The following is a 24,359-nucleotide window of genomic DNA, read 5'->3' on the forward strand; positions in this document are numbered from 1 at the left end:
TACTTTTATACCTGTAAGGCTCTCCTATAATAAAAGGAATGGACACATATTCCTACCCTGCTCTTCAATTTGGCACATCTGTCAGCCATCCTGTTTTTTTCACATACAACAGCTGACCAATAGGTGGCAGTGTATGGCAGGACCCAATAGCGACTCTGTAATGTGCAACTTGGCATATTATGCATACTGAAAAATAACAGCTTTTGAATTACTGAACTGTAGTTACCCCCTGTGCATAAAATTGTTAAAATGGTGAGAATTCTATTTCAGGGGTTTTGAGTACCTAAATATGCAATTGTAGGGTTTTTGGGCGTAGACTGTGTCCATTTTCTTCGCCATTGTGGAGGTAGGGGGTCTTGGAAGGTAACCAAGGGATCTGAGCATTTTAAGTAGAACCCATAGATTTGTAAATACTGCACAACGTAAACAAAGCACCAACCGTGAACTCTATAATGTTTATTATAATATATAAAAGACAAAATACATATATGCATTATTATATTCATGATGACATATACAGTATTATAATAATACAGTAAAATGTGTTTATATTTATATATTTTTTTATACATATAGCAGGATATTTTTGCATAAAAACTGGCAGTGGTGATTTCATTATCCTCCCTCTCTCCTTACCCCGTATATTCAAAAATATAACCCTCCACAGACAAAGAGGCCTCTGTGATAAAGCAGCACCTTTACACCTGAGATCCATGTGACAAATAGCTTCCAGGGCACCGCAACAGCATCAGGAGAGGAGAAAGGTGTGTTAGTTTTCCCCTCTTTTGGCTTTCTGTTGTGTTGTCCCTGTTTCTGAAAAATGGGGGCAGCAGTCCCAGCAAAGATTTGACAAACAAAAAAATCTAAACGACGCCACACATCATCGGTGTTGACAATAACTTTAAGTCCACGATGGCAGAGTGTCACGATAAAAAACTCCTCTATAAAAGTCAGGATATTTCTGTATAGCTTGTGAGAGAACAAAAGATCCGCGACTGGGAGTTGTGCTTGGTCCTGATCGCCCGACGTGAGCGTAGGCGGTCATGTCTGGTGGTAATGGTGGTAGTGGTGGTGATGGTGGTGTTCATGGTGGTGGTGGTGCTCATGGCGCTGCACCACAGGAACCACAAAGCCTGGGCTCCCAGGAGGGGCGGACACCTGCTCCCTCTCCAGACCTGGCTGCTGCTGTTGGGGGTGAGGATGCGGGGAGAGAGGCGTTTTGCTCGGAGACAGCGCCTCCCTAGCTTTGGCCCTCATGCGTTTGCTGTGACTGTACTGTAGCGGGTGCTGGTGGTGGCCCTGGTGTGGTAAGTGGTACACATCCTGGCCCCCGTGGGCGGCGGCGCTGCCACTGTGCAGAGGAGGGTGGTGGCCGTGACATTTAGTGGATTTTCCGCCGCTGTTCCCTCCTCTGTTGGTGCCCTTGGGTGACTTCAGGAACTGTGCTCCTTTGCCCCGAAACTCTGCCGGGTTGTAACTGTCGCTGATGACCTGAGAGCGCCGCTGGTGAACGATCGGGGCTTCCGGCTCGTGGGACCGAGAGCGACTCTGGCTCTGGGAGCTTCGAACGTGGCTTTCCTGGGGAGGGAACGTGGGGCTTGTTGTTCCTGAAAGACATGTTAGGAGGAATGATCATTGCTAGGAAGAAAAAAAAACAGAGTAAATGTTTGTGTGTATTAAAACACTTGCAAACTTGATAATGCATGCAAAGATCTGCTAAACTCGTGCGCAGAGCATTGTGTCTCTTAAATACCATACCAACTTTATTTATAAAGCCCTTTACAAACAACCACAGTTGAAGAACAAAGGGCTGTACACCACAAAGAAATACAGGCAAAGGACAGACTAAAAAATAAGTACCGGTAGGTAAAATACACACATATATACAAACACCGTTTCCATATGAGTTGGGAAATTGTGTTAGATGTAAATATAAACGGAATACAATGATTTGCAAATAATGTTCAACCCATATTCAGTTGAATATGCTATAAAGACGACATATTTGATGTTCAAACTGATAAAAAAATTTTGGGGGGGAAATAATCATTCACTTTAGAATTTGATGCCAGCAACACGTGACAAAGAAGTTGGGAAAGGTGGCAATAAATACTGATAAAGTTGAGGAATGCTCATCAAACACTTATTTGGAACATCCCACAGGTGAACAGGCAAATTGGGAACAGGTGGGTGCCATGATTGGGTATAAAAGTAGACTCCATGAAATGCTCAGTCATTCACAAACAAGGATGGGGCAAGGGTCACCACTTTGTCAACAAATGCGTGAGCAAATTGTTGAACAGTTTAAGAAAAACCTTTCTCAACCAGCTATTGCAAAGAATTTAGGGATTTCACCATCTACGGTCCGTAATATCATCAAAGGGTTCAGAGAATCTGGAGAAATCACTGCACGTAAGCAGCTAAGCCTGTGACCTTCGATCCCTCAGGCTGTACTGCATCAACAAGCGACATCAGTGTGTAAAGGATATCACCACATGGGCTCAGGAACACTTCAGAATCCCACTGTCAGTAACTACAGTTGGTCGCTACATCTGTAAGTGCAAGTTAAAACTCTCCTATGCAAGGCGAAAACCGTTTATCAACAACACCCAGAAACGCTGTCGGCGTTGCTGGGCCTGAGCTTATCTAAAATGGACTGATACAAAGTGGAAAAGTGTTCTGTGGTCTGACGAGTCCACATTTCAAATTGTTTTTGGAAACTGTGGACGTCGTGTCCTCCGAACCAAAGAGGAAAAGAACCATCCGGATTGTTATAGGCGCAAAGTTGAAAAACCAGCATCGGTGATGGTATGGGGGTGCATTAATGCCCAAGACATGGGTAAATTACACATCTGTGAAGGCGCCATTAATGCTGAAAGGTACATACAGGTTTTGGAGCAACATATGTTGCCATCCAAGCAACGTTACCATGGACGCCCCTGCTTATTTCAGCAAGACAATGCCAAGCCACGTGTTACATCAACGTGGCTTCATAGTAAAAGAGTGCGGGTACTAGACTGGCCTGCCTGTAGTCCAGACCTGTCTCCCATTGAAAATGTGTGGCGCATTATAAAGCCTAAAATACCACAGCGGAGACCACCGGACTGTTGAACAACTTAAGCTGTACATCAAGCAAGAATGGGAAAGAATTCCACCTGAGAAGCTTAAAAAATGTGTCTCCTCAGTTCCCAAACGTTTACCGAGTGTTGTTAAAAGGAAAGGCCATGTAACACAGTGGTGATGAACATGCTCTTTCCCAACTACTTTGGCACGTGTTGCAGCCATGAAATTCTAAGTTGATTATTATTTGCAAAAAAAAATTAAGTTTATGAGTTTGAACATCAAATATCTTGTCCTTGTAGTGCATTCAACTGAATATGGGTTGAAAAAGATTTGCAAATCATTGTATTCCATTTATATTTGCATCTAACACAATTTCCCAACTCATATGGAAACGGGGTTTGTAAATATATATATATATATATATATATATATATATATATATATATATATGTATATATATATATATATATATATATATATATATATATATATATATATATATATATATATATATATATATATATATACATATATATGTGTGAATGTGAGTGTGAATGTTGTCTGTCTATCTGTGTTGGCCCTGCGATGAGGTGGCGACTTGTCCAGGGTGTACCCCGCCTTCCGCCCGATTGTAGCTGAGATAAGCTCCAGCGCCCCCCGCGACCTCGAAGGGAATAAGCGGTAGAAAATGGATGGATGGATACATACATACATACACACACACATATATATATACATATACACATATATATATGTATACATAGCATATATACATATGCTTAAATGAGCAAAATAGCAAAATGAACACAATCCATCTAGCGCAAACCTGGGCAAATTAAGGCCCGGGGGCCACATGCGGCCCGTTAAGCTTTTCAATCTGGCCCGCCGGACATTCCCAAATCATTTTTTTTAAATCTTTAAGATGTAAACTGTAGCTGCCATTATGATGTGCAGTGATGTTTTTAAATGACCGGAAGTCTTGAACTATACAAAGTATTTCAATAGTTGGAATCTGCGCTTTTGCATGATATACTAGTTACTATGGTAATCTAATTAGTTACTATGGTCATCTAATTAGTTACTATGGTCATCTAAGTCACATCAGCTGAGACGAGGCACCAAGCACTGGGGGTGGGGAGCGTTTCCACAGAGTGAAATGCCGGTACCAGGGACATATGTAGAAAGAGATTTTTACAACAAAGTTCTAAAGCTTAGTGATAAATCAGATACATCAGATTGTAGGTTTTTTTTTGTTTTTTTTTACTCTTCGCGTTCATATTTCGCTGAATTTGTTGCATTTTTGTTCTGTTTCGCTTGGAGCTAATTGGACACGGCTGTACACTAAGAGTTTAGTTTGTTATATTGTATGAAAATAGTTAGCTTACCCTCAAACCTGGAGGTATAGTTCTCGATACCAGCCAGGTCCAGGTAGTGATTCCTCCTCTCTGTGTTCTCATCCACACAGTAATGCTGGCCTTCAGTGGTTGGTGCTTCATTGTTTTGTCCCTTGCTGTTTGAAATAGAAAGGACGGCCAATGAGAGTGTCTCTTACTTCCACGTGCAAATTATCAAGGAACTGACCTGATGGAGGCGGACATGCGTTTGTCAGATTCTTGGTGGCAGCGATCTGAAGAAGCAAAGCAACACAGATGAGACTAAAGAGAACAACATCCTAAAACTGATACATATCAATAGATAGGTATCAGTTTTAGTACAATACAATGATACAAGTGTGAAAACATAGACAAAAAGTAAGTGAAAAGCATGAAAAGAAAAAACAAATGTTTTGAGATACAAACAAACTTTTCTCATCTGTTGTTTTTTTCGTATAGATGTCAGAAACAAGATTTAGCTGCCTGTGAGTACTTTTAGATGGGGCAGAGGCTCACAGCAGAAAAACGTTCATTAGGAAGTTACATACTTTAAAAAGACAACTAAAGTCGCTAGATTTGTTAGAATTTGTTTGTTGGACAAGTTGCTTTTCTTGAAAGAGTATAGCTATATAGTCGCAAAGTTGGCAACACTGATTCTTCCTGCTACGTCTTCTAATTCTCCGGCAGACCAGGTGTGTATGAGAGTGTGTTAAGAAGCAAGTTATGATGTATACTGCTGTAACGACAAGCTACATTCAGTGACAGTCCCATTGTATTGTGTTTATGAGGGAAAGAGAACAGGAAGGAACACATTTATTTTTCAATAAAAGACTGAAAAGATGTAATTAACTTACCCGTGCCTGTTTCTTTTTTATGGCACCGAGGCTCGGGTGTGACAGTCAGCTTGACACGTAGCGTCTTGCTTTTGTTATTGCAGGAATGATTGACAGAGGCGTCCACTACATCATAGATGGTGTGCATCAGGCTGGACATATCCTGCAGGGTCAGTCCAAATTCATTGGACATGGGTTTTAGTAAAAAAAAACTAAGCATAAACTCAACAAATGATAGGCTTAATATACTTTTTCATGACGATCTAACACAGTGGTTCTTAACCTTGTTGGAGGTACCGAACCCCACCAGTTTCATATGCGCATTCACCAAACCCTTCTTTAGTGAAAAATAAAATGTTTTTTTTTTTGTTGTTTTTTCAAATTCAAGACAAAGTTATGTTTTTTTTACTAGTGCACAAAATGAACCGTGCATGAACATCACCTTGTTCAAAAAACAAAACCAACACAGTGCATGAACTCACAACAAACTACACACTTGCAAATCAGATGGAAAATTAGAGGGAACATTGTTTGGGGTATCCATAATACTTAGACTTGGACTTCTTATTTTATTGTCATTCAAATTTTAACTTTACAGTACAGATACACCGATAGGGAGAAGTTTTTATTTACACGATTGATTGATTTAAACTTTTATTAGTAGATTGCACAGTACAGTACATATTTCGTATAATTGACCACTAAATGGTAACACCCCAATAAGTTTTTCAACTTGTTTAATTAAGTCGGGGTCCACGTTAATCAATTCATGAGTCTGGTGTGTCTTGACCGCTGCAGCGGAGAAAGACATACTTGAATTTCAGTGTTCATTTATTTACACATATACACACACATAACACTCATCTACTCATTGTTGAGTTAAGGGTTGAATTGTCCATCCTTGTTCTATTCTCTGTCACTATTTTCTAACCATGCTGAACACCCTCTCTGATGATGCATTCTGCTTCGTCTCCTTGTTGTGTGCGCACTTGTGCACTGCACTCTCTAAAAGCCGCAGATGTTATTGTCACATATGCATGTACAGTAGATGACAGTATTGTCCTGTTTAAGAGTGTCACAACATTGCTGTTTACAGCAGACGAACTGCTTTACGTTAGACGAAAACGTGACTGCTGTTGTTGTGTGTTGTTGCCGCGCTGTGAGGACGTTAATGAAACTGCCTAACAATAAACCCACATAAGAAACCAAGAACTCGCCCTCAATCATTCTACAGTTATAACGTGATTGGGCAGGCACGCTGTTTATATTGTGGGAAAGCGGAGGTGAAAACAGGCTGTCGACACGTCACTCAGGTCCGCCTGAATTTCGGGAGATTTTCGGGAGAAAATTTGTCCCGGGAGGTTTTCGGGAGAGGCGCTGAATTTCGGGAGTCTCCCGGAAAATCCGGGAGGTTTGGCAAGTATGTGGACATATGACCCTGCAGTGTGAACATAGCCTAAAAGCCCTTTTAAACTGTCTAAATTCCAACATCAAGACTACATTTTGGGTAACAAACTTCCAATACACTATTGTGGGACCACATGCATTTAAAATACTAGTAATGTAAACACACACCTCCTTTGTCACTTTGCCACTGTTGTCAAAGTCGTAAAGCGTGAAGATCCACTCCTGACGGTTGTCGTCCTCCACTGAAACGTCACACTCCAAGTCCTGTGCATACATGGAAACATGTGCTCAAAGATCAAAACAACTTTCACTTTGCACAACTCTACAGTATAAAGTTGTTCTGTGCACCGTACTGCATTATGCTACCAGACCAAAATAGTGTAATTTGATTTTTCAATTATTTTTGTTACCTCCGCCAAAGGCCAACACGCAAAGACAGAAATACAGCAAGTTTCACCCGTGTATTAGTCATCAGTGGGACTGCACAAAAGGTAATCGTATAGAGGGGAAAGGTGATGACAATTCTAAGGGCCCACAGCTTGCTTAGAGCCACACATAGCGCCCAGTAGCTTCGATGACAAAATGATTATGCATACACTGAACTTACATATAGTCATACGAATGAATCTGAATTAAAACAAAGACACAAGTCATACAATACCATAATTTAATCATTTCAATGCACAAAATCCAAATTCAAAATGCAATTTAAACTCTAAACAAAATAAACACATAAATTATTCTGCGCCATTTTCAACAAGTGGTCACAACAGATAAACAATGACGACGTCAGCCAAGACGTTTTAAGGAGGAGAAGGAGGTTGTCTGCATCAACAATTCTTTTATTGAGTAAAACTGATTACTGTCAGCTGTAAACTGACCAAAACAACAAAGTCAAAAAAACAATCATCCAATAAAACTGGTCACTTTCTGCCGTAATCACACCAAACCAAACAAATTATATGTCAGATTGACAGCAGCTGCTCTCTTTCATTTGCCTCAAAAAAGGCACACACTCGGCTCAGCCGGTGATGCGTTCATGGCCACAAAAACAGTCTGACAACTCTCTATATTATGACACATTCCAGTACTACTCAGTAATTATTAATTACCGTGTAATCCATCCATCCATCCATCCATTTTCTACCGCTTGTCCCTTTTGGGGGTCGCGGGGGGTGCTGGAGCCTAGCTCAGCTGCATTTGGGCGGAAGGCGGGGTACACCCTGGACAAGTCGCCACCTCATCGCAGGGCCAACACAGATAGACAGACAACATTCACACTCACATTCACACACTAGGGCCAATTTAGTGTTGCCAAGGTGTGTGTAATTATTAACATTATTAATAATAATTACTGAAGAATTAAATAATGACCTTTTGTCAGATTAATTATGAGCGTCTGACACAGGTCTGTTACGTTGTCATGTGTTCAATGTGGTCTTGTAAAATGTGTTATTAGTGCAACATTTAATAGCCTGAATATACAAAAGTTACATGTTGAAAGATGTGTTGTTATTTGTATTCATAGCAATATACAATAAAAGATACCATAGTAGCTGACAACAACAAAGTAAAACAGACTATTTAGAATTTTGTTTACATTGACTTTCAAATGGTTTAGAAATACTTTTAGTCTGGGAAAGTGAAGCTGTCCACCTGGAGCTATGGTGCTAAGACGCCCATTTGGATGCTGTCCAAAAATAGGTTAGTTCTACATCAGTTTTTCCATGAAACATAACATCTAATGTTTACAATATATGTATTGGAAAAATAAACCTTTATGCTCTGCTGCACCAGAATCAGCCGTGGCTGCTACATCTGAGTTTGACACCACAGCAGACGCTCACCAGCAGTCCAATGATGCCTTTGATGGTGAGTGAGTGATGTAGACACTGCTTGGCTCCTTTGGCTTATTAGTGAACTGCTGAGAAAATGGATGGATGGATGGATGTACCACTGGCAGTGACATTATTCAACACCTTGTGTATTTCATGAGGTGGCGACTTGTCCAGGGTGTACACTGCCTTCCGCACAAGTGTAATAGCAAAATATATGCTACATATTTTATGGCTAAATTTAAACTCTAATAGAGATTTGATGACCATTGTTGTTGTTTTTCTTATTTGTTTTATAGGAACGAATTCCATGTGCTTGTTCTTTTTTTCCCCAAATGTATGTTAAATGCTACATGTGTACCTGTGGACTTTCTTGAGCCAGTACACTTGTTTTTTTGCATATCAATGCGTGATTGTTAGATACAATAAAATACCCACAATACCTATTTCTATATATTTGCAATTACAGGTGTAATAACTTGTTGCAAATCAGTGAAATGAGAGGATGACAACTAATAATACATCATTTACATAATAATAATCTGACTTGTTAGGTGGTTAATCGTAATAAAAGGAAACAAATTGGGTGTATTACACCAGGCACCATCAAGAACACTGAAAAACAAGAACAGTGTAAGTGGCAGAGAATGGTGTAGATCAGGGGTGTCAAACTCAAATACAGAGTGGGCCAAAATTTAAAACTGAACAAAGCCGCGGGCCAAGGTTGAACAAATTAACCTTTTTGATAGGGACCCAAACAAGTTTTGCATTAAATATTGAACAAGCAAGGCTTATATAACTTTATAGTGACATGCAAAATCGAGTTTCATATAATAATAATAATAATAATTAAAACATATCAATGGCATATCAAATACAATTTAAATAAAAATTGAATGCCTCTTTTCTATTTGCAGCCTTCTGAGGTAAATATCAACATTAACTTTTTCCATAGGCTAATAAATTAGAAAAGAAAATAATGAATAAACCAACCATTCAGGACTTTAAACTGCTCAGTTTGCAACACACTGATCTAATCTGATGTGCCCAAGCCAGATACCTGCCATCTTTTCTTGGATGCTAGTTCATTAATGTCGGGGCTCAGGCTTTGAGCTGAGGCATCCCTCATTATCGAACGAAGGTGTTCATCAGTCATTATATCTCGTATTCCACAGTCTTGGGGGCGTGCCTTACAGGCACTGCTTTTAACGTCCTCTACGAGCTGTCGTCACGTCCGCTTTTCATCCCTTCTAACAACGTGCCCGCCCAGCCACAAGATATGAGCGGCTCCTGTACGCACACACACGTAAATGCAGAGCATATTTCATCAACAGCGATACAGTTTACACTGAGAGTGGCCATATAAACAACTTTAACATTGTTAGAAATATACGCCACACTGTGAATCCACACCAAACAAGAATGACAAACACATTTTGGGAGAACATCCGCACAGTAACACAACATAAACACAACAGACAAAATACCCAGAACCCTTTGCAGCACTAACTCTTCCGAGACGCTACAATATACACCCCCGCTACCTCCAAACCCCCCCCCCCCCCCACACACACATACACACACCTTGTAGCGTCCCGGAAGAGTTAGTGCTGCAAAGGGTTCTGGGTATTTGTGTTCTGTTGTGTTTATGTTGTGTTACGGTGCAGATGTTCTCCCGAAATGTGTTTGTCATTTTTGTTTGGTGTGGATTCACAGTGTGGTGTATATTTCTAACAATGTTAAAGGTTTTTATAGTGGCACCCTCAGTGTAACCTGTATCGCTGAAGATCAAGTATGCGTTGCATTCACTTCTGTGGGCGTGCCAAAGCCGCACATATTATGTAACTGAGCCAGCACTCGTTGGACTGGACGAAAAGGGGACGTTACAATTCTCGGGAGGGGCACTGAAAATTGGGAGTCTCCCGGGAGGTTTGGCAAGTATGAGAATTAGCGGTGTACCGCGGCACCGCCACTGTATATAATCAGCGGGCCAGCTCTAGAGTTAATTTCATATCACCTCACGGGCCAAGTGAAATTACACGGCGGACCAAATTTGGCCCGCGGGCCAGAGTTTGACACCCATGGTATAGATGGACCCACACCGATACCATTTCAGGGGGCCCAGAATTCCTAGCAACAGCCCTGCACATAGCTACAAATTTCATTGTACTTTTTACGTGGGTTTCACACAGAGACTTCTGGACGTCGTGTCCTCCGGACCAAAGAGGAAAAGAACCATCCGGATTGTTGAAAAGCCAGCATGTGTGATGGTATGGGGGTGTATTAGTGCCCAAGACATGGGTAACTTACACATCTGTGAAGGCGCCATTAATGCTGAAAGGTACATACAGGTTTTGGAGCAACATATGTTGCCATCCAAGCAACGTTACCATGGACGCCCCTGCTTATTTCAGCCAGACAATGCCAAGCCACGTGTTACATCAACGTGGCTTCATAGTAAAAGAGTGCGGGTACTAGACTGGCCTGCCTGTAGTCCAGACTTGTCTCCCATTGAAAATGTGTGGCGCATTATGAAGCCTAAAATACCACAACGGAGACCCCCGGACTGTTGAACAACTTAAGCTGTACATCAAGCAAGAATGGGAAAGAATTCCACCTGAGAAGCCTAAAAAATGTGTCTCCTCAGTTCCCAAACGTTTACTGAGTGTTGTTAAAAGGAAAGGCCATGTAACATAGTGGTGAACATGCCCTTTCCCAACTACTTTGGCACGTGTTGCAGCCATGAAATGGTTTATGGTTTTCCTTTTTTTAGTATTGTATTTGTATGTCTTCTCAATGGCTTTGTAAATGTATATCCTAAGTATTGTTAAATTAGGATTAGGTTGGAGTTGTACTATTTTCTTCTATTAGATGGATTAACGTTCTGTGATTTCTGTCAATTAAATGTTAAGAATAATTTTTTTTAAAGGACGTTTTTAGGCCCACACTGCTCGTATAAATTGTACGTCAGCAGCTAAGAGGAGCTTTTGTAACCGGTAACCTGTTTTAAAAAGGTTTTACTATAATTTATATACCAAATAATATATTACGAGAATCCATTATGAATTGACTTGCCAACCTAAGAATCGGAATCGAGTCAAATCGTACAGCGCCCCAAGATTCTCACCGATACTGTTGACTTGCTACCTGCGATCCTTTCTTCAAATGGAGCCTTAGTAACGTCATCATCATCTTACGAGGCCCTTCGTCACACTTATGTTGTATTGCTGAAGTTCACAATTTTAAGGTTTGTGAATCATCTCGCTTGCCTTAACCGCGATTGGTGCAGAATGAGGAAGTTTTGTGTTTGTTTTGTGTTGCAAAATGTGTGTGCTTAATGGCCGCTGTTTGGGCCCGAATGTGTCTATAAAGCACCAAAATGAGGCACTGAAAGTTACTTCTTTCTTCGGTCTGGTTACTACCTAGTTTTGGTACCCATTCCCAGTAGTCACACACCAAAAGAATGTGCAATAAGACGTGAAAAGCTAGAAAAAAACTCACGAGGATGAGCAAAGGTTAAAGCCCAAACAATCTAGAATAGCAACAACAACATTCTTCAAGACACATGTAGCTTAACATAAAACACATGCAATGATCCAATAACTATCAAACGCTGCTGCTCAACTTAAACAGCACTGATGATAATAACATTAATGCATTAGATTTATAATGCACTTTTTTCAAAGCACGTCGCACTGAGAAGTGAACTCATTATTCATTCAGTCTACAGTCACACGTTGGTGGTGGTAAACTACATCTGTAGCCACAGCTGCGTTGGGGAAGACTGACATGATTACTAATTCAACACAGCTGCCTCACCAGTGCAAAGTAACGGTCAAAACAGGAAATGAAACATAAAAAATAAGAGTCTGATAGGAAATAGCACACAATGATGGAAAACAAGACTACAAATTCATATCTTGAATTTATTATTATACTATAGTTAGTGATGGGTACTGCCCACATTTGTACCAATTCCTGGTACCTGGGAATCAACGGTAACAATTTTCGGTGCTTTTGTTTGTGTTAATACGCATTACCGTATTTTTCGGAGTAAAAGTCGCTCCGCAGTATAAGTCGCACCGGCCGAAAATGCATAATAAAGAAGGGAAAAAACATATATAAGTCGCACTGGAGTATAAGTCACATTTTTGGGGGGAAATTTATTTGATAAAAGCCAACACCAAGAATACACATTTGAAAGGCAATTTAAAATAAATAAAGGATAGTGATCAACAGGCTGAATAAGTGTACGTTATATGAGGCATAAATAACCAACTGAGAACGTGCCTGGTATGTTAACGTAACATATTATGGTAAGAGTCATTCAAATAACTGTAACATATAGAACATGCTATACGTTTACCAAACAATCTGTCACTCCTAATCGCTAAATCCCATGAAATCTTATACATCTAGTCTCTTACGTGAATGAGCTAAATAATATGATTTGATATTTTACAGTAATGTGTTAATAATTTCACACATAAGTCGCTCCTGAGTATAAGTCACACCCCCAGCCAAACTATGAAAAAAACTGCTGTCAAGTTGTTACATCTTGTTTTATTATAACATTTCTGAGTCTCAATTAAATTTGCAAGTCCAAGACGTAACATGGCAGTGGTGTACAGTCAGTTCAGTTTTTGCTGGCTAGTCTTTTGTTGCACCCTAAAAGTGTTAATACTGTAAGTATTGTACTTAGTACGCACAAGCTGTTTGATTGTAGCCTGCGTCTTAGTTATAGTTTTCATTAACACATTTGGAGGTGTTGGAATTGCCATGTAAAATCGCTAATGCTTATTAGTAGCATGCCAATAACAAAGCCAATGGAGCCAAACACCAATTTACAAATTATAGAGCTGTTTCTTTACATCCACTATTTTCTAAAATCATTGAAAAACTGTTCAATAACAGATTAGAGAGTTTCATAAACAAAAATAGAATACTCGAAGAGAACCAATATGGATACAGAGCTAATGTTTCAACTTCGATGGCTTTAATCGAAATGACAGAGGAAATTACCAATGCAATAGATAGTAAAAAAAATTTTGTAGCAGCAGTGTTTATGGATCTAACTAAAGCATTCGACACAGTTAATCACAATATTTTAATCAAAAAATTAGAACGGTATTGCATTAAAGGGTTGGTCTTAAACTGGATTAGAACTTACTTAACCAACAGGAAATAATACGTAAAGCTAGGCAAACACACATCTACAACGCTAAATATATTCTGTTGTGTACCCCAGGGATCAATACTACAATAAATGACATTTGTAAAGTTACAAAATATTTAAAGTTAGTATTATTCGCACACGATGCAACAGCGGTTTGTTCAGGAGAGAACACACAGAAGCTAATAGAAATAATAACAGAAGAAATGAACCAATGAAAAAGATGGTTTGACAAAAACAGACTATCCTTAAACCTTAATAAAACCAAACAAAAATACTATTCGGTAACAGTAGAAGAGACACAAACACAAATACAAATAGGCGGAATAGGAATTGAAAGAGTAAATGAAACCAAATTTCTATGTATAATGATTGATGATAAAATGAACTGAAAATCTCATAAAACATATACAACATAGAGTAGCAAGAAACACGTCAATAATGAATAAAGCAAAATAAGTACTGAACAAAAAATCACTTCATAGTCTCTACTGCTCGCTAGTGTTACCATATCTGACCCAAAAAATCAGAACAACTACAAAAGTACACTTCATTCATTAACCGTGTTACAAAAAAAATCAGTTAGAATAATACATAATGTTGGATATAGAGAACATTCAAACCTTTCATTGATTGAATCAAAAATACAGAATGGATGAATGTATTTCCCCCAAGAGTTCTCTTTTCTGTGTGAATGGAAGAATGATCCAATTCAAGAAACTCTTCAAACTTAAAGTGTTTACAAAGTACAAAGAAGAAGAACCATGATAAACAATCTGAATTTATTCCATCCATCTATTTTCTAGATAATCTTATTTATCTCATCATATGAAATATAACCTAATTCACTAATTATTATCTATTAATTTATTTTTAATGTTATTACTTATGGAGTGTATTGTTAATAAATTGAGGGGGGGTTGTGGTGTGGGGGGGGGCGGGGTTGAGGTGGGCGGGTTGGGGGAGGGGGATGGGGGTGGTGGTAGCGGGGGTGTATATTGTAGCCCGGAAGAGTTAGGGATGCAAGGGATTCTGGGTATTTGTTCTGTTGTGTTTATGTTGTGTTACGGTGCGGATGTTCTCCCGAAATGTGTTTGTCATTCTTGTTTGGTGTGGGTTCACAGTGTGGCACGTATTTGCAACAGTGTTAAAGTTGTTTATACGGCCACCCTCAGTGTGACCTGTATGGCTGTTGATCAAGTATGTCTTGTAGTCACTTTCGTGTGTATGCAGAAGCCGCATACAACATGTGACTGGGCCAGCACGCTGTTTATGTGGTGAAAAAGCGGACGCGTCGACAGGTTGTAGAGGACGCTAAAGGCAGTGCCATCACGGCACGCCCTTAATATTGTTGTCCGGGTGAAAATCGGGAGATTTTCGGGAGGGGCACTGAAATTCGGGAGTCTCCCGGAACAATCGGGAGGGTTGGCAAGTATGGTAGTGTCTCAAATCAAAGTATGTTTTTGCTTGACTCTATATTTTTTTCAGTTCGAACTGTCAATATACAATCTGTATGTTAAATATATACAAGTGTGTCATGTCATTTATCTTTCCGTTAGTACAATGCAGTAAAAATGGCATATTTCACACACAGTTGCTGCAATGCTGAATCTTGAGTAATTTAATCTGGTAATTTTTGTATTCATTCGACAGCAGTACAATAAATACCACACTGCCACTGTGTATCCAGATTGGATTATTCCTAATATAATGATCCAGATGAGATAGATGACTTACATCCAGACTGATGCGTTTCTTCCCTGAAACTTTGATTTCCCGCTCTCTGTCCTGTGCGTGAAGATACTGCAGGTAGTTCTGGCAGCCCTCAGCTTTCTCTGGAGGGAGGGCCACTGTCACAACACAAAACATGTACAATTACACACAATTCAAACATTAGTGTTAAGTGAAATAAAGGAGAGAATACAGCGGTGCGTGGTATCCAAATATGACTATAGTGGATCCCCGCATATTCACCATTCAGTATTTGCATCCTAGCAAATTTTCAGATTTCTGGTCAAAAATATAATAACTTTTTTTCTTTTTTTTTACATTTCTGCAGTAAACATGCCTGAATCTGTAATATTTTACAAATATGTGTTGGTAGTAAAGCATGAAATGGACAGCATTATTATCTGTTACAGCGATACTGTATGTTACAATGTAACAATGCGATGTCAGTGCAAGATGGCGTATATAAAATATATTTATTTATAAATGTATAAATATTTATAAATGTGTATATTTATATATGTATGTATACAGTCGCGATCAAAAGTTGACATACACTTGTAAAGAACATAATGTCATGTCTGTCATGAATTTCCAATAATTTCTAGATTTGTAGAAAGTATGTAAACATTTGATCGCGACTGTGTATATATGTATACATACATACATATATATATACATATACATACATATATATATACACCAGTGACGTGCGGTGAGGTTGATGGCTGGTGAGGCACTGACTTCATCACAGTCAGATTTACAAACATATGAACCCTAAAGAGTATCTTATTCACCATTTGATTGGCAGCAGTTAACAGGTTATGTTTAAAAGCTCATACCAGCATTCTTCCCTGCTTGGCACTCAGCATCAAGGGTTGGAATTGGGGGTTAAATCACCAAAAATGATTCCCAGGCGCGGCGCCGCTGCTGCCCACTGCTCCCCTCACCTCCCAGGGGGTGATCAAGGGGATGGGTCAAATGCAGAGGACAAATTTCACCACACCTAGTGTGTGTGTGACAATCATTGGTACTTTAACTTAACTTTAACTTTACACATACAAACTGTAGCACACAAAAAAGCACATTTAATAAAAAAAACGTTATTATGGTCTTACCTTTACTTAGAAATTAAGTCGAAGCACCGCAACTAAAGCCCTCACTTAAACTTTCCACGTGCAAGATTGAATCTATTTAAAAAAGTGTAACCGAGGGTTTATAAATGTCGCCTATACTGTATGAAACTACAAAATAACAAACACGGAGGCTCCAGTTTATGCGAGGACCACTTTATTTACCTTCTTTCAAAAACCTCCGCAACGTGACATCACTTCCGCTCTTAGCGCCTTCAAAATAAGAGCTCAAGGCATATACTGTATAACAGCGCACAACAGGAACTTAACATCACAAAGAGGAAAGCCCATGAAAATAGGTTACAAAAGTTATTTAATAAGAAGCCAAAAAGTGCAAAAACAATAAAGTTCATGTTGGAGGAGTTGTGAATTAGGTACACCTGCAGTCTGGATACATATAACAATTTAATTATTTTTTTTCTTTTTACATGACTGCACGTCACTGATATACACACACATATATATATATATATATATATATATATATATATATATATATATATATATATATATATATATGTATATATATATATACAGTATATACAGTATATACATATATATATATATATATATATATATATATATATGTATATACATATATATACGTATATATATACATATATATATATACATATGTATATACTGTATATATACAGTATATATATATATATATATATATATACATACATATATATATATATATACATACATACATATATATACATACATATATATACATATATATACTGTATATATACATACATACATACACATATACATACATATATATATAAATTTTTATATATATATATACACATATATATACACATATATACAAACGTTAGTATATATATATATATATATATATATATATATATATATATATATATATATATATATATATAGTATATACACGCACAACATATGCAGTGCTGTCAAAATTAAAGTGTTAAATCAATTAATCACAAAAAAGGATTGCATTAATCATGAAGACACGTACTGTAGCTTAATCATAATCATGCATTTTTTTTGACTGTACAAGCTTTTATACCTTAAATTTTACCAAGTTTTGTGCAAATAAATGACATGCCTTCAAGTAAAATGTTTAAAAATAGAGATGTCCGATATTATCGGCCGATAAATGCTTTAAAATGTAATATTGGAAATCATCAGTATCGGTTTTTTCATTATCAATATCGTTTTTTTAAAAATGTTTATGATTAAATCAACATAAAAAACACAAGATACACTTACAATTAGTGCACCAACCCAAAAAACCTCCCTCCCCCATTTACACTCATTCACACAAAAGGGTTGTTCCTTTCTGTTATTAATATTCTGGTTCCTACATTATATATCAATATATATCAATACAGTCTGCAAGGGATACAGTCCGTAAGCACACATGATTGTGCGTGCTGCTGGTCCACTAATAGTACTAACCTATAACAGTTAATTTTACTCATTTTCATTAATTACTAGTTTCTATGTAACTGTTTTTATATTGTTTTACATTCTTTTTTATTCAAGAAAATGTTTTTAATTTATTTATCATATTTTATTTTATTAATTTAAAAAAAAAAAGGACCTTATCTTCACCATACCTGGTTGTCCAAATTAGGCATAATAATGTGTTAATTCCACGACTGTATATATCGGTATCGGTTGATATCGGTATCGGTTTATATCGGTATCGGTAATTAAAGAGTTGGACAATATCGGAATATCGGCAAATTAGATTATAATTATTTAATCCAAAATCCAAAATGTGAGTAACCTAATTAAAAAAAATCACTGAACAGCCCAAATATATATATATATATATATATATATATATATATATATATATATATATATATATATATATATATATATATATATATATTAGGGCTGTGAATCTTTGGGTGTCCCACGATTCGATTCAATATCGATTTTTGGGGTCACGATTCAATTCAAAATCGATTTTTTTTTTCAATTCAACGCGATTCTCGATTCAAAAACGATATTTTCCCGATTCAAAACAATTCTGTATTCATTCAATACATAGGATTTCAGCAGGATCTACCCCAGTCTGCTGACATGCAAGCAGAGTAGTAGATTTTTGTAAAAAGCTTTTATAATTGTAAAGGACAATGTTTTATCAACTGATTGCAATAATGTACATTTGTTTTAACTATTAAATGAACCAAAAATATGACTTATTTTATCTTTGTGAAAATATTGGACATAGTGTGTTGTCAAGCTTATGAGATGCGATGCAAGTGTAAGCCACTGTGACACTATTGTTCTTTTTTTTTTAATTTTAATAAATGTCTAATGATAATGTCAATGAGGGATTTTTAATCACTGCTATGTTGAAATTGTAACTAATATTGATACTGTTGTTGATAATATTAATTTTTGTTTCACTACTTTTGGTTTGTTCTGTGTCGTGTTTGTGTCTCCTCTCAATTGCTCTGTTTATTGCAGTTCTGAGTGTTGCTGGGTCGGGTTTGGTTTCGGAATTGGATTGCATTGTTATGGTATTGCTGTGTATTGTTTTGTTGGACTGATTAATTAAAAAAAAATAAAAAAAATTAAAAAAATTAAAATAAATAAATAAATAAATAGATAAAAAAATCGATTTTTTAAAAAAGAGAATCAATTCTGAATCGCGCAACGTGAGAATCGCGATTCGAATTAGAACCGATTTTTTTTCCCACACCCCTAATATATATATATATATATATATATACAATTTATTTACAAATACCAAAATCAGAATCATATTTATTGGCCAAGTATGTTTAACACACAAGAAAATTAGCTTTCTTTGTTCAATGTGAGAAACAAATCAAAAACGCAACAACTATAGGGTATATATAAAAATGTAAATATATATATATCCATATATATATATAGAGAGAGAGAGAGAGAGGACACACACACGCGCACACACACAGGCACGCATGCGCACACACACAGGTCATGAAGTTTTATCCCTAATCACAAATTTGTTTTTTTATAACGTAATAAGATTATTTTAGTTTTTTTTAAACAGAACATCATACAAAGATAACTATATTCTATGAAAACAAAGCCGTAACACGACGAGAATAAAGTCATATGCTTTCCAAAAAAAAGTTGCAAACTTATAAAAACTGCTTCAGAAGTGTTTCTGAAGAATATTCCAAAACTATACTTGATTCATTAATCAAGAAATAGTCTCAAACTATTGGTTCATGTGGTAATTTCACTCATCAAAATTAAGACTATTTTAAAGTATAATTATGATTTTTTTGTGTAATAAAAAAAAAAAAAAAAAAAAAAAAAAAAAATCATGTCTGTATCAGATTTTTTATTTTTTATTTTAGTGGTGCCCAAATACTCAGCAGCGGCTTGAGAGAAAGAATACAACTTTTTTTGGACGCATCCTCGTTCATCGCGGTTCAAAGTATGTTTTTGCTTGACTTTATATTTTTTTCAGTTGGAACTGTCAATATACAATCAGTATGTTAAATATATAAAAGTGTGTCCTGTCATTTATCTTTCCGTTAGTACAATGCAGTAAAAATGGCATATTTCACACACAGTTGCTGCAATGCTGAATCTTGAGCTTGGTTCCCATTGCCGGCAGTAAGTCGGACACGTTTCCAGTGAGGGTTGGACTCCGCCAAGGCTGCTCTTTGTCACTGATTCTGTTCATAACCTTTATGGACAGAATTTCTAGGCGCAGTCAAGGCGTTGAGGGGATCCGGTTTATGTGGCTGCAGGATTAGGTATCTGCTTTTTGCAGATGATGTGGTCCTGATGGCTTCATCTGGCCAAGATCTTCAGCTCTCACTGGATCGGTTTGCAGCCGAGTGTGAAGCGACTGGGATGAGAATCAGAACCTCCAAGTCCGAGTTCATGGTTCTCGCCCGGAAAAGGGTGGAGTGCCATCTCCGGGTTGGGGAGGAGTTCAAGTACCTCGGAGTCTTGTTCCCGAGTGGGTGTAGAGTGGATCGTGAGATTGACAGGTGGATCGGTGCGGCATCTTCAGTAATGCGGACGCTGTATCGATCCGTTGTGGTGAAGAAAGAGCTGAGCCGGAAGGCAAAGCTCTCAATTTACCTGTCGATCTACATTCCCATCCTCACCTATGGTCATGAGCTTTGGGTTATGACCGAAAGGACAAGATCACGGGTACAAGCGACCGAAATTAGTTTCCTCCGCCGGGTGGCGGGGCTCTCCCTTAGAGATAGGGTGAGAAGCTCTGCCATTCGGGAGGAGCTCAAAGTAAAGCCGCAGCTCCTCCACATCGAGAGGAGCCAGATGAGGTGGTTCGGGCATCTGGTCAGGATGCCACCCGAACGCCTCCCTAGGGAGGTGTTTCGGGCACGTCCGACCGGTAGAAGGCCACGGGGAAGACCCAGGACACGTTGGGAAGACTATGTCTCCCGGCTGGCCTGGGAACGCCTCGGGATCCCCCGGGAAGAGCTGGACGAAGTGGCTGGGGAGAGGGAAGTCTGGGCTCCCTGCTTAGGCTGCTGCCCCCGCGACCCGACCTCGGATAAGCAGAAGAAAATGGATGGATGCTTGTTTATGCAATTGTGTGTGTGCGCAATGTATATTATTGGTTGATTATTTAATTTTTTTTTGGTCGTTTTACTTTAGTGACTGTGTGTAGAAGTGGCACTGCTTGAGTGGCAGCTGGTTGCATCAGTTCTGCTCTTTTAATGTCTTTAATGTGCTTTGTGTTATTTGATGTTTCCCTCTTACACATGTTTATGTGTGCTATGGCTATGAGGTTTTTTCCCCCTTTGCCTCAGTCTGGACTCCATCTCCAGGGGCCCAGGCTTGGACTGAATATTTTTTCTTTTTAACCCCCCCCCAGCATTTAACTGTTTTTCACTTTTTTTTGTAAGGGCCGCCGGAAGTTGGCAGACCCGTCAGCGATCCTTTTGAGCTTTGTCTGCTCTTGAATGGGATTGTGCTAAAAATCTTAATTTCCCCTCGAGGATAATAAAGTACTTCTGATTCTGATGATTGTGATTTTCAAACCACAGGAAAACTACAGGAAATCCTTTTAAGGAGTAGGAGGGAACCCCAACTGTATGATATTCTCTGAGGGGAGGCCGCACTTTTATCAGGGAGCGGTTTCCAATTTACCCTCTAGGGGGCAGTGTCGGTCTGCGCCCTCCTTCGAATGGCCATGTGGAAATTCCTAGGAGGAAGAAGAGAAGAGGGGGATGAGAGATGCAAGTCAACATATAGTTTAGAACTTAGAACCAGAGAAAACAAACAGTTCCAGGGAAAGCACAAGTACAAAAAAAAGTTCGGCTAAATCCTTCGAACACTGAACATGTGTACCACGCTTATTGTGTTTCACGGTCTGCCATCAAAGCCAAACATTTGAGATTCCTCAAAACCCTTGCATCCATCAGAAAAAAAAAGCTGCAATTCATCTGGTGAGCTTTCTTGGAAGACGTTCGTTCTCACAGAAGAAATTTGGAACATGTTTGCATCCATTTTAAACTGGGAAGATGCATTCAAATGAGTTAGGATGGGATTGGTGTTTATATTGTGCATTTCATGTCCACTGCATATAATGCTCCATGTAGGCTAACATGCACATGCCAACAAACTCAACTAGATGGTGGAAACAATGACAGTTAAGTGCAAGCTGCAAGAAATTGAACAACAAAATGATTCACCCTTTTGACGTCATGCTCAGCCCCTCGCTGCTTTGAAATCAAATCCGGAGGCCCGTGGCAAATAAAAACCAGACAGATGCTCGAAAAACAAAAGGACTGCATGTACTGTGGATGGAGCGAGAGTTTGAACATCTGCATGCGTTTAGGTGAAGGAGCCCCCCCCTGCTCCACACGTCACCCTTCCCCTCCTCTCTTCCTAATGGCAACAGCAGGGCCTGTGGTTCTATTTAACAGTCTCGTGATTATTCCTCACTGCTCCTCCCGCCTCTAATCTAGCGCTGACCTTCACCCCCAGTGAGGGGGCTGAGTCTCAGGGTCAAGGTCTGAACGCCCGCTGCAAATTGGCCACCTGAGACTTTTTTCTTCTTTTTTTTTAAGAGAGAAAACAGCAAAAGATTGGGAGTTGAGCTTTTAGGGGGAGGGAGAGAGGCAGGAAGTTGGGAATAAAGCGAGTGAGGGTACAAAGGAGGGAAGGGATGATAAGCGGACCAGAGATGGGAGAGGAGCAGATAGCATGAGAGGATGTGGTTTGCCTAAGAGGAGATAGATAGCTGCTATCTGCACTGTGAGAACTGGAGGAGGTTTTTTTTTTTTTTTTTTTTTACAGACCCTTTTGGTTGAGATGACTGGTACCGCTCTCGACCCCAAACAAGTCTTTAATCACCACACACTATAAAGTACACACATTTGAAATTAAACACACACACACACACACACGCACGCACGCACGCACGCACGCACGCACGCACGCACGCACGCACGCACGCACGCACGAACGCACGCACACACTCTTGTATTTGTTACCTTCTTGAGACCTCCGGAAAAAAAAAAGCCTACCTGTTTAGGACCACCCTTTGAAGATATATAAAGATTTGTATTTACAACATCAATAATATATACAAACTATGCAAATATAAAAAAGGTAAGCTTTTAGTTAATTTCCAAGTTAGTTATATTTTTTAATTTTTTTGTTTGTAATTGATTTTTAATCTTCATTATTTACTTCAAGTTATTACAGTATGTCTCTATTTACATATTTTATACATCCATCCATTTTCTACCGCTTGTCCCTTTTGGGGTCGCTGGAGCCTATATATATATTTTTTTTTGGGCAGCACGGTGGAAGAGGGGTTAGTGCGTCTGCCTCACAATACGAAGGCCCTGAGTAGTCCTGGGTTCAATCCCCGGCTTGGGATCTTTCTGTGTGGAGTTTGCATGTTCTCCCCGTGACTGCGTGGGTTCCCTCTGGGTACTCCGGCATCCTCCCACCTCCAAAGACATGCACCTGGGGATAGGTTGATTGGCAACACTAAATTGGCCCTAGTGTGTGAATGTGAGTGTGAATGTTGTCTGTCTATCTGTGTTGGCCCTGTGATGAGGTGGCGACTTGTCCAGGGTGTACCCCGCCTTCCGCCCGATTGTAGCTGAGATAGGCTCCAGCGCCCCCCGTGACCCCGAAGGGAATAAGCGGTAGAAAATGGATGGATGGAAAATAAATTTTGGCCAAACGGGGCGCATTTCAATTTCTTACACACACTTGTTATTACATATGTTGGCCAGAGGGGGAGCACTTCAAATTTTACACACACTTGTTATTTCATATGTTGACCAGAGGGAAGCACTTTTAAAAGCGACACACAGTCAATTTGAAAAATTCTTCCTTTTCGGAACCACCCGATAGATTTTGATAGATTTCACCACCAGGGGTGCAAATGAGACATTCTCTATTAGATGCAATGGTTTTCCGTATTGGGACCATGATTTATGTCCTAACTTGTTCACCGGTCCTCATATGGAAGGTACTTTTCCTTGTTGATGTCTCAACAAGGATAGAAATACAAGAACACACACACACACACACACACACACACACACACACACACACACACACACACACACACACACACACACACACACACACACACACAGGGGTTTTATCTTTTATGGGAACGCTCTCCTGTATTTCCTTCTCGGCATAGGGAATTAAGGAGACACATTTTCGTCAGGAGGAGCTGAGCAGAGCGGAGACTGCAAAGTCCATACTACTGTGGTACCCGTTTATGTCAACACCCCTTGGACTGGCTGACCGACGTCGGTATAAGCCAGACCTGGGCAAAATACGGCCCATTAAGATTTTCA

At 39.0% G+C, this 24,359-nt stretch overlaps 1 protein-coding gene across 2 annotated transcripts in view; it reads right to left on the reverse strand.

Moving 5' to 3' along the window:
- Positions 1 to 457: 457 nt before the first annotated feature.
- nkd2b (NKD inhibitor of WNT signaling pathway 2b) overlaps positions 458 to 24,359 on the reverse strand; it is a 133,885-nt gene continuing 109,983 nt past the window's right edge. Inside the window, exons 1-8 of one of the 2 annotated variants that reach the window (XM_061954148.2) lie at positions 22,221 to 24,007; positions 21,676 to 21,730; positions 15,422 to 15,534; positions 6,845 to 6,940; positions 5,291 to 5,432; positions 4,645 to 4,690; positions 4,449 to 4,573; positions 458 to 1,607 (exon numbers count right to left, since the gene is read on the reverse strand). In XM_061954148.2, the coding sequence (XP_061810132.1) occupies positions 1,042 to 1,607; positions 4,449 to 4,573; positions 4,645 to 4,690; positions 5,291 to 5,432; positions 6,845 to 6,940; positions 15,422 to 15,534; positions 21,676 to 21,730; positions 22,221 to 22,358 (1,281 nt within the window). In that variant the 5' untranslated portion in view covers positions 22,359 to 24,007 and the 3' untranslated portion in view covers positions 458 to 1,041. Of the gene's footprint in view, positions 1,608 to 4,448; positions 4,574 to 4,644; positions 4,691 to 5,290; positions 5,433 to 6,844; positions 6,941 to 15,421; positions 15,535 to 21,675; positions 21,731 to 22,220; positions 24,008 to 24,359 lie in introns of those variants that run through there. The other variant, XM_061954140.2, reaches the window with a different exon arrangement.

This window comes from Nerophis lumbriciformis, linkage group LG04 (assembly GCF_033978685.3).
Source record: "Nerophis lumbriciformis linkage group LG04, RoL_Nlum_v2.1, whole genome shotgun sequence".
Classification (NCBI taxonomy): domain Eukaryota; kingdom Metazoa; phylum Chordata; class Actinopteri; order Syngnathiformes; family Syngnathidae; genus Nerophis; species Nerophis lumbriciformis.